Source organism: Corvus brachyrhynchos, unplaced genomic scaffold (assembly GCF_000691975.1).
Source record: "Corvus brachyrhynchos isolate BGI_N302 unplaced genomic scaffold, ASM69197v1 scaffold33, whole genome shotgun sequence".
Taxonomy (NCBI): Eukaryota; Metazoa; Chordata; class Aves; order Passeriformes; family Corvidae; genus Corvus; species Corvus brachyrhynchos.
In genome coordinates, this window is record NW_008237254.1 from 445,576 (window position 1) to 458,938 (window position 13,363).

The 13,363-nt window shown below is 38.2% G+C and overlaps 1 protein-coding gene across 1 annotated transcript in view; it reads right to left on the reverse strand.

Annotated features, from left to right (window-relative positions):
• Positions 1-774: 774 nt before the first annotated feature.
• Positions 775-13,363, reverse strand: part of ST8SIA4 (ST8 alpha-N-acetyl-neuraminide alpha-2,8-sialyltransferase 4) — a gene marked incomplete at its 5' end in the record, with an annotated part of 52,245 nt that continues 39,656 nt past the window's right edge. Inside the window, one exon of the mRNA XM_017730478.1 lies at positions 775-4,557. Coding sequence (XP_017585967.1) covers positions 4,275-4,557 — 283 coding nt within the window. The remainder of the gene's footprint in view (positions 4,558-13,363) is intronic.

Sequence of the window (13,363 nt, forward strand, 5' to 3'; positions counted from 1 at the left end):
CACAAAGTAACAGTGCTCTCAAAAATAAATAATGTGCAATTTCAGAGTTCTATCCTGAAATATGCTAATCTGGATCCCCATCTAGATCCTGGACATGTCTCTCCCAGGAAAGTCACCGCAAAGTGTGCTTAGCACTTTGCTAGATCAACCACTAAAATAGGTACCGAACCCGCACCTGTTTTTCTTCAAATTGCAGTCAATTAGAGAAAAAGTACTGATCTCAAGCACATGTTGCTTATATGGTTTAACAAAAGAAGGATACAGTATTATGCATCAGTCTCAGATTTGAAAGGTTCAGTAGATCTTGTATCTGGAGAGTGGCTCAGAGCTGTGGGAGAGAACTGTCCCAAAGCTGAAAAGGTAACAATCAAACATTTATCTATTATTTTTATGAAACATGAAAGACTGTCACAGAAACATTAACATGTATCTTAATAAGCAATTTACAATCAATTTATCTGAATGAAATCAAGTTGTTTAATGCAAAGCTGCCGTAAGCTTTGGAAAAATACACATGTTCTGCTGTCTTGATTTAATTTCCAGTTCTTATTTTTAATGTACATTTAAGAACCACAGCTGGCAATTGAAATAGCTGATGAGAGGATAAATTTGAGGAACACTCAGAACACAACTGATTGGCATTTCAGTTGTTTCTCACCAGGGCAGATAACATTACAATGTTAGGGATCTTTCTTTTTATCCTACTACTTTGTATTAGTTGTTGATAGTGTTGGATTATAAAAGTGGTAATTATAATGTAAAGCGATCATCTGCTTTGTGCTCTGTGGGCAGCAGATGTGTGAATGTAGAGAAACAACAGGAATCACCTAAGGCAGCTACGGAGGCTTAAGCTGTTGGCTGCTGACCAGTGAAGGACCACAAAATGAAATCTGTTCCACCTCAAAGCCTCTGTACAGCAGTTAAGCCTTTGCTGCTATGCCCTGGGTCACCTTTAGGGAAAAAATTACATAGCGGAAGTAATCTGTCTTTTTCATTTAGGTCCTGGGGTGCCTTAACAGAAATGCTCCAAGAGCCCCAGGAGGTATAAGGGAAAGGTAAGAAGGGTGTCTGCAATGAGTCCACTGCTACAGCTTCCCAGCTGTAGAGTGCAAACAATAAGGAAAATCCTGGGCATGTCTCACCTCAGGTTGCCTCAGACCAAGCAGAAACTGGTGGTCACAAACCACCTCAAAACAAACAATTTGTAGCACAGCAAACCACACACCAGGGAGCCCCTCAGAATCTTTGGGCTCCACATGGACGCAGGTCTTATACAAGAACAATAGTTTAAATTGACCCCTAGTACTTGTGAAAACCTGCACAAAGACCACAACTGCTACTTGCCTCAGAGAATGGTTTGAGACCCACTCCTCACTACATCACACCTCAGCTCAGGACAAAGTGAGGCAGGTGAGGAAGAGATGTCCTGGTGTAGAGTCCCATGGTTTTGGAAGGGAGGCACACCTAGGTGCTGGTTTGAGGGGAGAGTGCTATGAGAAGGATGAATACAGGTAACAGCAGAGAGCCCTGAGCCCATGGCTCACAGTGCCCAAATGTGCAGTACTGAAGATGGAAAGCCTGCAGAAGATGAGGTTAAGGCCCAGTTTTGAGGAGGTATGGGAAAACTGTTGTCTTGGAAGTAGGTGCTACTGTCATGTCTTGTGCCAAACCAAGTCAGAGAAATTTAGTGATAGGGTAAAAACCTGGACTCCATGGCTTAGGTACTAAAGTTAACTTCACTTGTGGAAAATCAAATGTGAAGCATGCAGAACAGGCGTAGGCCAAGATTTAATTTGTCTGCTGACTTTTAAAGGCAAATTCTGTCACCTATCTTTCTATTTACATGATATTCTTTTCATTTATTCATTTACACAAATATTTTTTTTTACTGCCAAGGAATTAGAGAGTCCCCATGGACTTTGTTGTCAGATACATAATCGATTGGCATATTCAAACCTTCCATGAGGGGAACAAAATCACCTGTCAGTTAATATTTTAGACTACTTGAGCTTCCTGTTTGTCAATGGCCTGACACTAGAGAGAAGAAAAGACATTCCCAGAAGAGAAAGCTAAGCAGATTTTTCTCTGAGCTTCTGATAGACTGGCAATCTGTGAATTCTTTATTTCAATAGCAACTTTGTCAATGTATGTGAAATATGCTTTTCATAGCAAAACCCTAACAGCAAGAACAGGAATATGTTCACTCTCCATCAAAGAAATAACCTTGTATTAAAATGAAGGCATACATAGTGAACAAATAGCACCCTCTGGTTTATCAATAACAAATTAAATACATTCCAGTCTCCATAGCTGTTTAGCTCCTCATGATGCCTTGGTTTCAGTGAGTTTCATGTTAGGACCACTTATCACACATTAGCATGTGGCCAAAGTAAACTGTCCTGGGTACGAGAGCCTGGTGAATAAGGAAAGATGTTACTGTGTCTTACATATAGCAGAACTGACTTTCTACTTCCTGTAATATTTGGCTGCAAGGCAGTGATTTAGCTACCAAATTTGCATAATCACAGATCTCCAATCATGCAGGACGAAATACATGAACTTAAGAGGAGAAAATGGGTAATAAAGAGCATTTTCAGCTAGTAAATGTTTGTGAGTGTGGTGATACATATGAAATTGCACAAACTAATTCAAAATTCAGTAGATACACTGAATATCATATTTGGAGACCAGGATCTAATGTAGATCTGAAAACGTAACAAGAAAATACCCATACATTATACCTGCATACCTACTCCCTAGCCAAGGAAAGATGTGAAACCATTATGTTACCCATTTATGTGCTCTTTTAGCACTAAAACATATAATAGGATAACAGGTTTTGCTTCTTAATGTACGCTGTACTGATACTCCACCCTCTCCTATGCTCCTGTAATTTCTTGTTCTCTTTTTTTGGAAAGAAGGAAGTGAAAGAACTCTTGGTTTTGTGGATAAACAAGACTGTTGATCCAAAAAAACCACTGTGAGATAATGCAGCTCTGTGATATTTCAGTCAGTTACACATCAGAACATCTAGATGATACAAAAGAGTTACATTAAATAAAGAGATCACCTAACAGCATTAGAAATTTCAAAGAATTGCATGATCTGCAGTTTTTTCCATTAATTGGCTAGGTCTTTTTTTTCTTTAGTTCCAGTGTCACCTGAGTTTCTTTAGACTTTTCCTTTCTACCAGGAATAAAACTATATATATATACACATATATATTTGAATGTATGAAGTAATTTCTTTACTCCTGCAGATTTTTCTGAAGAATTCTATATGCAAAGTCAGTAAAGAGGCTTTGCTTTGAGATGCTTAAAAAATATAAATAACAAAGAACATGTTCCCTTAAGCAGCAAAGAAATAGAAATCCACACAATTTCTCCAAGATAAGGAAAAAATGTTTATAAGAGTATCTTTGGCACCGAAAAGAAGGGCACCCTCTTGTATGTCTTCAAATCTGTACAGGAGAGAAAAACTTCTCTTTAAGTCAGATCAAAATGATATCTGCGTGGTTTCATGTAATGGGTACTGACAACAGGAGCTAGAAAAACAATCGGGATGTTAAAGATTGTATGACAGCAGGATACAACATGATAACACTTGATAAAATATTTGATGTTCCCCTCCACCCTCCCACGCTTATGGATCTTTTTTTCTTAAGACAATTCCATAAGATAAAAACATTTACTTATAACATGCTTGAAATCTTGTAAGGACTCCAAAATTTAAAAGCAACAAAACCCAACCAACGGCAATAAGAAAAACAGCAACAAAAGCTGAGGTTATAATACAAGATCAGAAACAGTTCTCTGACTGAAGGCATTTACTGATTTGTTTGATCTTACAGACTTCACTTTCTCTACTCAAATCTATCATGAAATTTTCTGCCAAAGCCTGATTTATTTGCTCAAGTAAATATTCCATCCACTGGATATTCTTTTGTAGGTTGTCTGATCACAGTGGCAAATTGGCAGGTTCTTTTTCTTCTTTAATACATGATGAATGTGTCACTGCATCCTGTAAACACTACTGAGTATACATTCAAGCTTTGTTCTTAGTGAAAGTGGCACTTACTTGAATCCTTGCAGTCAAGATAGCTTAGTTATATAGCACTTTACAGGTATAATAGCTGGTTATGTACTTCTAATATAACACCTTTTTCCAATGGCTTAGTGGGTATTGAAACAAATCCCCACTGTGGTCCCACTGCCATTGCACATCATCTTTATGATGAGATGGGTATTCTGTATTTATTGTACTTTACATGTGCTTTATTGCTGTACGCATTTCTCTGTTGTTAGTTTTAGTGCTCCTCTATTATGTAACACATACAATGTTTTAAACTCTAATGGCATCCTATGAGGACTGGCACTAGAAAAGTACCGATACTTCAGATCATCATAATAATGATACTTGACTGGTTTTCCATGTAAATCCTTTGGGAATGGCCAAAATCCATACAGGTGAATTTCATCACAAAATCTGGTGGCAAGTGTATACATGAGGAGACCAGTGCTGGGTCGTTTAATGTGGACCTTGTTTGTCAGCCAATAGCTGCAAAGAAAGAAAAGGTGCATTAAGAAACTCATATAATTTCATGTGAATAAATCCTGTGAACTTATTTTATCTACTATGCATTCATTTTACACTATGAAAAGGTGAAAGTCTCCTTTTCTCTAAGCTGAGATCATAATGACACTTCTGACGCACTTTTATTCCTCCTAGAGGAGCTTAAGGGAGACCTTATTTAGCACAGTGCTGAAAAAAACCTGGCCAACTAAGGGACTTAGTTCAGGACTGAATCCTAACACACCACCATATCTGCAGAAGCTAGAAAACTGCAGTCAACCTCCTCAGCCAGATCAGAGAACAGCCTCTTGCTATAAAATCTGACCTGTTGCAGTATCCAATTCATGTGATCAAGTGAGCCCTACACTGAATATTTTATTGGCCTGGTGATTATTTCGCAGATTGCTTGTCTAAATAGCAAATGGAAATGATAAACGTAAGTTGACTGTAACTTCCAGAAGTCAGTAGAAGTGAAGCTTGATTTACTTGCTTGTGATTAAGCACATAAAACTACCTGTTGCTAACAGCAGTCTCCAGATAAGCAACATCTTACACTACTGATTTTTAAAAGGCTTTGTTTTGTACTCAAACATTCACTGGTCTGACTTAGGCTACGGGATAGTTTTCCTGGGCCAGTAACAAGAAGTCTGATTATGGCTTTAAAAGCAGCAGAGTTTTCAAAGAGACAAATGGAAACTTAACTGGATTCCAGCACATAGCTCACACTGGTATCCCCGAAGTCTGTCACCGACATTGTTCTAATGTAATCTCTAACCTTTAAAATCAGAACTTCATTAAAATAATGCCAGCCTATTACTGGTAAAACACTTCTCCCAGGTCTGATTCAATAGAAAGACTGCTAGTACTTTAGGGAAATAAAAAAGGTCACTTAGATTCTTATACCTGGTCATTCTGCTGATTTGGACAAACAACAGCCATGCACACAGCTGTACTGATCAGACTGTGGGAATGTGTGACTGCAAGTAAGAGAAGTAAGTATTAGCATTACCACACAAATGTAAAGCCACTGCAGTGTGCCACTGTATTCTTAGTTGTAGGCTGTGAATTGCTTCTACCACAGTCTAAGAAGAAGGTCAAGGAAGATAAGCCTCACCAGACTGGAGTTAGCCTTGTTTTAAATGGGATTACAATAAGGCTGGAACTTAAAACTATACATCCAGAGTGCTATAAAGGCATTAATGATGTAGTAGGAGGAACATCCCACCTCCCAGTATGAAACAGGACAGCAAAACTATATCTTTAATCAAAGATTAAAGTATTTTTAAAGCACCAGATAATATGCAACAGTTAATTTAACCACCCTATTGAAACTGGCCTTCTCAGTTTCATTCTTTGCCAAAACCATAGCTTTGAATCACAGATACATATGCATATGAAAGCTAATTTGGTATTTTTGATTGGGTTGTTTTTTTGGTTTTTTTTTTCTGTTTTGGGTTTTTGTTGCTGTTGTTGTTGGTTTGGTTTTTTTTGTTTTGGTTTTTTTTTTCATTATACTCAAGTTCATTCTTTAAAAGGTGACGGACCCTGCAAGCAGGAAACAGTTCTGGGCTGAGTGACTGCTTCTCCAAAGCCAGCATAGGGAATGACTCAGAATTCTGCTTGGCTGTAAAAACAGGATGGTAAAAAGCATATTTAAGGAGTGAATGTAACTGGGAATGGGTACATCTACAAATGACACATGCATATATCATTTTTCAGTATCTTCATAAACATGATTTTTAAGACATAAAATGCTAAGCAGTTTGTTTCTCACTCTGATAAACTGAAACTCTGTAAGACAGGATAAACCAAAGGAGGGACTCCATTCTAGAAAAGAAATGTTTGTTTATCGGAAAGCTGCTAAAGAAAGAAATTGGAATGCTTTTAGCACTTCACAGATACAGCAAAACAGATTAAAAATAAAAGCTAATTATTTAATTTTTGTGGAAATTGGTATTTGTCTCTTGAGAAGTCAGTACTTTAATCCCATGCAGTCATCCATCTACATGAGTGTTTCTAGCCAAACAGCAATTAAAACTGATGCATCAGGTACTACAGGGTACCACTGCTATCATTCCAGCTGAATTTCACCCTTCCAGGTTGCTCATGGCAGAAAATCAAATTAATAGTAAACAGGTAAATGTTTGAAAAGGAAACTACATCTCACTTAAGCATTTCTGTCCAGAAATAAGTACGTAATTAAGGAAAAAGATGCAATGAAGACCCTCTTAAACTTTTAGAGTATACAAGCATATTTTCTCTTCTGTTTGTTATATTCAGGTATTATACAGAACAGAAGTTTAACTATTTCTTATTTCTTAAAATTGAAAAGATATCCAAACTCTCTCTATATAATGAAAATATAGTACTTGCTGTAATTACTATAAAAATTTTGTAACTTGGGATCGATTATACTTAAAATGAAAAAAAAAAAGTAATGCAACAAATGAAACAGTTGGAGGTGCTCAGTGCTCAAGGCTGATGCTTCCTAAAGATCATCTATCTCAGCACATTCCTGGCTCCCAAAGTCTGCTTGAATTAATAAAATTTTCCAGAAGTGACAGAAATCACAAGTAGTCTTTGTGATTTTTGTTCTGAAAAATACATGCAAACTTTTCAGTTGCTCAGGTAGCTATTCTAATGCGAGGTTGAGTTAAGGCTGATTAGGATTGATTGATGTTGTAGATACTTTAACCAATAAGCATCTTTGTACCTGTTTTCAGTTTCCAAAGTTTTATTACAGCTTTAGTTTAAAGCATAAAGATACTCTCCTGATCTACTTTTCTGGGATGCACTCATTTTCTGTTTAAAATTACAACGTGAAGGAAGCAACTAACTATAGAACAGAATGAGAATCTCTCTTGTTTCTCATAACTAATCTCTAGGTCTTCACCCATGACCAATTCCTAATTTTCCAGCTGGATAAGGAATCAGCTTAACTGACAGGACTGGGTGGATCTTACCATGTTAGAAAATAGGCATCGCTGTGAAGACTGTAACTGCCCCTGCAGTGCACCACTACACACACTCGTTTCCTTCATGCCTCATGCTAAAACAACTCCTTTGTGGGGCCTAAAGGCTGAATTTATTGAAGGTTACTGAATGTGCCAATGCATAAACACCCTTTAAATCTATAATTTTTGTGACTTGAAGTTGAGTAGCTCGAATTCAAAGAGATCTCACATCAAATTACTTTAAAATAGATGGCTGATGGTAGTGTAGTAAAGACATTGGCAAGATACCATGAATTTCAGCTTATGCTCAACAGTTAAGAGTAACCTCTAGCGGTAAGTGAAAAACAGCACAAATAGAGAGTATCCTGAACTATCTGCAATGAAAGGAAGGTCAGGTCAGTACTTAGGTCCATGTATTGCATTTTATAAAATTGTCATTAATAAATACCATGTTTGCAACAGGTAACTAAAAAATGCCACAGTACATTGTAAGAGTAAAGGTCACCCTGCTGACAGTAGGGGACTGCTAAAAATGCCTCTTCCATGTAAAAAGCTATATTTGAGCTGGTACTGGTTCCTGTAACAATGTCATTGTGCTCCTACTATCATTCTGTCTATTTTCACCTCAGCTCCTCATCCCAAATCCAAGTATCTTTGCCTCCAAAACTTCTCACCTGCTTCAGACCTATTAGTTAGTGAGCCATGGCAACACATCTGAGACCTCTTTCACACAGTTCAATATAGATCTCTCTTCTAGAATCCTTTCTTTGTACATGCACACTTTAAATAGATTTCACATGCTTTTAAAATCTGAACAGTGATCTCTTGCATGTTTCACTCTATTTTACATTAAAAAATGCATATATGCATTCTAGAAGAATTTAAGTAGCAGAAATGTTAGTCATTAAGGAGTAATATTAACATTAAGGAGTAATGTTAACATTAAAGAATTACGCCAGGATAGTAAGCAAAGTAAGGAGTAGCAGCAGGATCACAGAGCAGGGCCATCAGAAGGAAGGTTTACACGGCATCTCACAGTGAGAAAGTCCTTGTACCTCTTTGTTGAAAAAATGTGTTTCACTGGATTTTTGGGCTGAACATGACCTTGATGGGATGCAGATTTTTGATATTTCTATTAGTACTGGAGAGAAATACTGTCAATAATGGATTTGTGTCAGCCTTATTCTAGTACTTTCTGATGCTTTAGACATACATGTTTTTTCCTTCCTTTTTATTGTTATTACCTTAATGAAACCTAGTTCTTATATGCAGTTCCACACCATAAATAAAATAAATGTTTTAAAATTCTGTATGTAAAAATGTAATTTTTGTCAAAGATCCTTCTTTGTCTCTACTGTGATAACATGAAAAGCCATAAAAAATAGGAAAAAAAATTATTTTAAATTGAGGCACTAGTACAAAACCTAACATCTCAGTAATAATGACTTTTACAAGAATCATGAGATTATTCCTATTGGAAGGGATGTCAGCAGACCTCTGACCAACCTTTGACAGATCTCAGTCCAATCTCTGTCTCCAAGTAGGGTTCCTCAGCCACTGCTGGCTGGGCCTGTGCTCCAGCTCAACTAGCTTTGTTGCTTTGTAGCTCTCTGCTCAGCTTGCTTCAGTTGGCCAGTGTCTTTCCTGCTTTAAGGGGCCCATAGGTGCTTGAGTACTCCTTCTACACTTAAAAAAAGCAGTGAAGAAAGTAAAAGTGTGCCCTGATGAATATGAGATACATAAATTATTTACAACCATAAGCATTGTTAAAAGATTACTTTGACACTTATATTGGTCTTTGAGTTTATGGAACCTCAATATTTTGGCCTTTAAAAATTCTGCCAGATCAAAATAACCCCCTATGGTTAAATATACAGTCAAATCCACCAGACTTTCACCTATATCTAGCAAGATATCCTCACATTTATGAAAATTGAATGTTCTACTATCAGCATGATTGCCAGAGGAATGTCAATTGAATAGCATGTTGCTACCTGATAATGACTTCCTGCAGCCATTGACAAAAATTAAATGAAAATAAAACCATAAATATCTGTTTTAAAAATAGTTAATGTTAAAATGATCTTCTGGAGAGACTCTATTACAATGACTAATACATACAATAATTGATGCCAATCATCATTACATTATATGAATACTGGGGAATTCACATTACAATTGTTTATCCTGCTACTGTGGAATAGATGACTTCTGACTAAATTAAAACATGAGATGTGCTTTCCCATGGCTGTACTCAGAATGAAGTGCTGTCTCAGACAAAGAAAATCAGATGTGATGGGTTACATTCAAATACCAGGTAATTTAGTGTACTTAGCATATTTATTTGCCTTATCTACAAATTCCACAAGATATCATAGTATAAATAGATTCAGAATCTGGTTACATATATTTCAATGGATTTTGAATTCCTTGTTCTGGACAGGGCTGAATCTGAGGAAACATTCATGTTTCAACTCTCAATAGCTCCAAAGATTATATACTGAGCTCTGTTTCTTGAGATGTCCAAGCTGATCTTCAAGTAAAACTACTCAACACACCTGGCTGTCACTGAAATTCTGTTCCTTTTACAGACAGAGAAAATATTTTTAAAAAGAGCTTTCTGAGAAATCATATATGGAATTTGAGAAGTTAAAATATTAATAAAAAGGTAGTGGAAAAAAGATTTTGAAAGATGACAAAACATCTCACTGTTACTCAAGAGTGTCTGTGTGAGAAGCTAGAGGATGTATATTGTCTTGATCACACTTCCTCAAAAAATACTTCACAACAAGACAAAACAGAGTAAAGCAACATACGCTATCAGAAGAATAAAGTAACTTCTGTATGAGAAGAGAATAAATAGAGTAGCTTGAAAAAGAGACAACTAGGTGGGGAGATGGCAAAACGCTCCAAAATTAGGAAGTGTGTAAAGGTGGCAAATAGGAATTTAACTACTACTTTAACATAAGCACTGTAACATAAAGCGCTATGGACTCATCTGTCCTAGGGTGATGTTATGAAGCTGCTTTATTCCTTAACCGTCCGCTCAATGCCCAAGGACACTGTTTCTCTAAGATGGACCGGGGGCTGGAGCCATGGGACCGAGTGCGGGGCAGTTTAACGGGGCCCAGCGGCTCCAGGGGCTCGGCAGGGCTGGGGAGGGAGTGCGCCGGGAGCGCTGTGCTGCTCTTTGGGTTTCCTTTGTGTTCCGGCTAGCTGGAAAAAGGTTCTGTTGGATTTTTTTCCTGTTCCTTTTTCCCTTTTCTTCCCCTTGCCTCACTGCCTTCCTTCCCTCCTCGCCAGTCCGGGGAGCCTGCAGGGGTGGCCCCGGAGGGCCGGGCCCGCGGAGTCGCCCCAGCTGATCCGAACCCACGTGTCTGTTCCCTCTCCGGGAACGTGTTGTAGTTTGAGGGGTTTTAAGAATCCTGTTCTACCCTGTTTTGTTTGTGTGTTAATAAATAGTTTGGTTTCTTTTTCCCACTTTCACTTCTTGAGACTCATTTGTCTCATTGACGGAGGAAAAGGGGAGGCCCTTTTCCCTTCAGAGGGGACACTTATTCCAGAGTGTTTCCTCCTGAAGTTTTGTCTCAAAAACTGAGACATCAGTAAAGTCATTTATTAGCAGGTCTGAAATAAACAGATGGAAGTACTTTTTACACACTGTAACACTGAACTGGGAATTCATGGTGTGCAGGTTTGGGCAAACTTGGAAATATATCCTCTGAGAGAAGGCAGGTTACAACCATCCCTCCCCCCACCAGGTTCGGGAAAAAAAGAATTTTCCTTGAAAGAAAGTGAAAGAGATAAAAACTATTTATTTAACAAATACACAGGAAAAGGATAATAATGCTAAGTAATAATAAAACCTCTCACTCTGCTGAGAGAAACCTTGGAAAATTTCAGAGTCCTTCTGTAGATCTCCCTCTCCTTGGAGCTCGGATGGGGTGGTGGGCCCACCGCCAGGGCCAAGGCTTCAGCAGAAAATCCTCCCAATGTATTCTGATGTTGAAGCCGTCCAGCAGAGAAGAAGGGAAAATCAGACCCCCAGAAAAACAAAGTTCAACTCTCCAGAAGAAAAGGAGCTGAAAAACTGGCTGGAAAGCTGGCTGGAAAGAAAGCAAGCCAGGTGCTTCCCTCCGCTCTCTCTCTCCAGCTGCAGCTGAATGCAGAGAGCTGTCTCTATGTGTCCTTGAAAACATGAAAACAAACTGCAAAGCGGCTTTGAAGAAGTTTTGCTCAGTTTTGTCTCTCTCCCCTCTCAGGCTCAGTTAAAGGCATAGAAAGGCATAAAACTAATTTCAGGGCATAGAGAAGCGATATGGGATACAACATCATAAAGTAACCCCAAGACACATGGCAATAGAATGTTTTGGATGCTGTTGGCCAACTAAAAAACCCACAACTTGTCAATGTTCACAAACCCAGTGGTGCTGATGAAGCTCTTTCGCAAAGGTTTGCTAAGCTGCTGGCCATGGGAGCATATATCACAGGGTAATCTTTCCTCTGTTTCTAATTTTTCTTCTAAGTTTCTGTGTTGGCACCTGGCACTGGTTAAGTCTACAGGCTAGAAAGGGATCTCTTAAATAGCCACTTTTATGTTCTTGGACCCAACATCTGTTTTCTAAAGAAGGTGTTAGGGCACCTAACCTATCTTCCTCAAACTCAAAGGACAAATCCTTTTCTTGTGCTTTCTTGTCTTCAGTGGGATTAATCACACCAATGATATGAAAAACCCTACAACTGACCCTCTCAATTTATGTGAATGTTTCAATTAAAAATGGACTATTTGGCTTTTTCTTACTGAGATATGCTTTGCGCAGAATGCTGCACAAGGAATCTAAAGTGTAAAATAATTAAATTGTGAACAACAACACAGAAAATGTGACAGCCAGCACAAAAACACTGCTGAGTGTTTGCACAAGATCTACTTGACAGTTTTCAGTGTACAATATTTTCAAAGAGCATACATAAAAAACCTGTTTCATTAAAACAAATGAAGAACTGAAACTCCATCAGAGCTCTACCCAAAAAGTCAGGATTCTGTCCTGATCTGATCTGCCTCTTTAGTAGTTAGAAATATTCTCTGTGATATACTGCACTACAGGACAACAAGGGTTGTAAGTAAGGGCTACTTACTTACGTCTCTAGTGAAACTTGCTAAGAATATCCATCGATATATTTTTAAAATTATTTAAGCCCTTAGGAATCTATTTACATGAAAAAGAGACCTGAACCTTTGCCAGTAAATATGGTTAGTCTTCTGGTGCACAGAGACTGAAACATCTATCCTTGCTTCAGAATCATGAAAGTCATCAACTGACATTCTAGCACAGTACACGCCTCTGCTAAAAAGTGTTGCTCACTCAACGCATGCACAAAACCATTTTCAAGAATGAAACATAGCCTAATTTTAGAAGAAATAATCTATAAATAATTTGAGATCACAGATACACTAGACGTGCACACAGACACATAGCAAAGGTGCAGCAAAACAGACCTAGAGTACATTTTACAGGCTTAGAAAGTCAAGAGAGACACTTTTTCCCGTGTCTCAACACCCTCATGATAAAATATTTCTGCCTTCTATCTAATGCAAACGTACCTTCTTTCAGTTCAAAACCACTGTCCTTTGTCCTATCACTACAGACCTTGGTAAAAAGTCTCTCCCTCTCCAGCTTTCTTGTAGGCTCCCATCAAGTACTGAAAGGCCACAATAAGGTCTCCCTAGTGTGTTCTCTTCTCCAGGCTCAGCAAGCTCAGCTCTCTCTACCCTTCTTCAGAGGAGGGATGCTCCAGCCCTCTGATTGTTTCTGTGTCCCTGCTCTATATCCACTCCA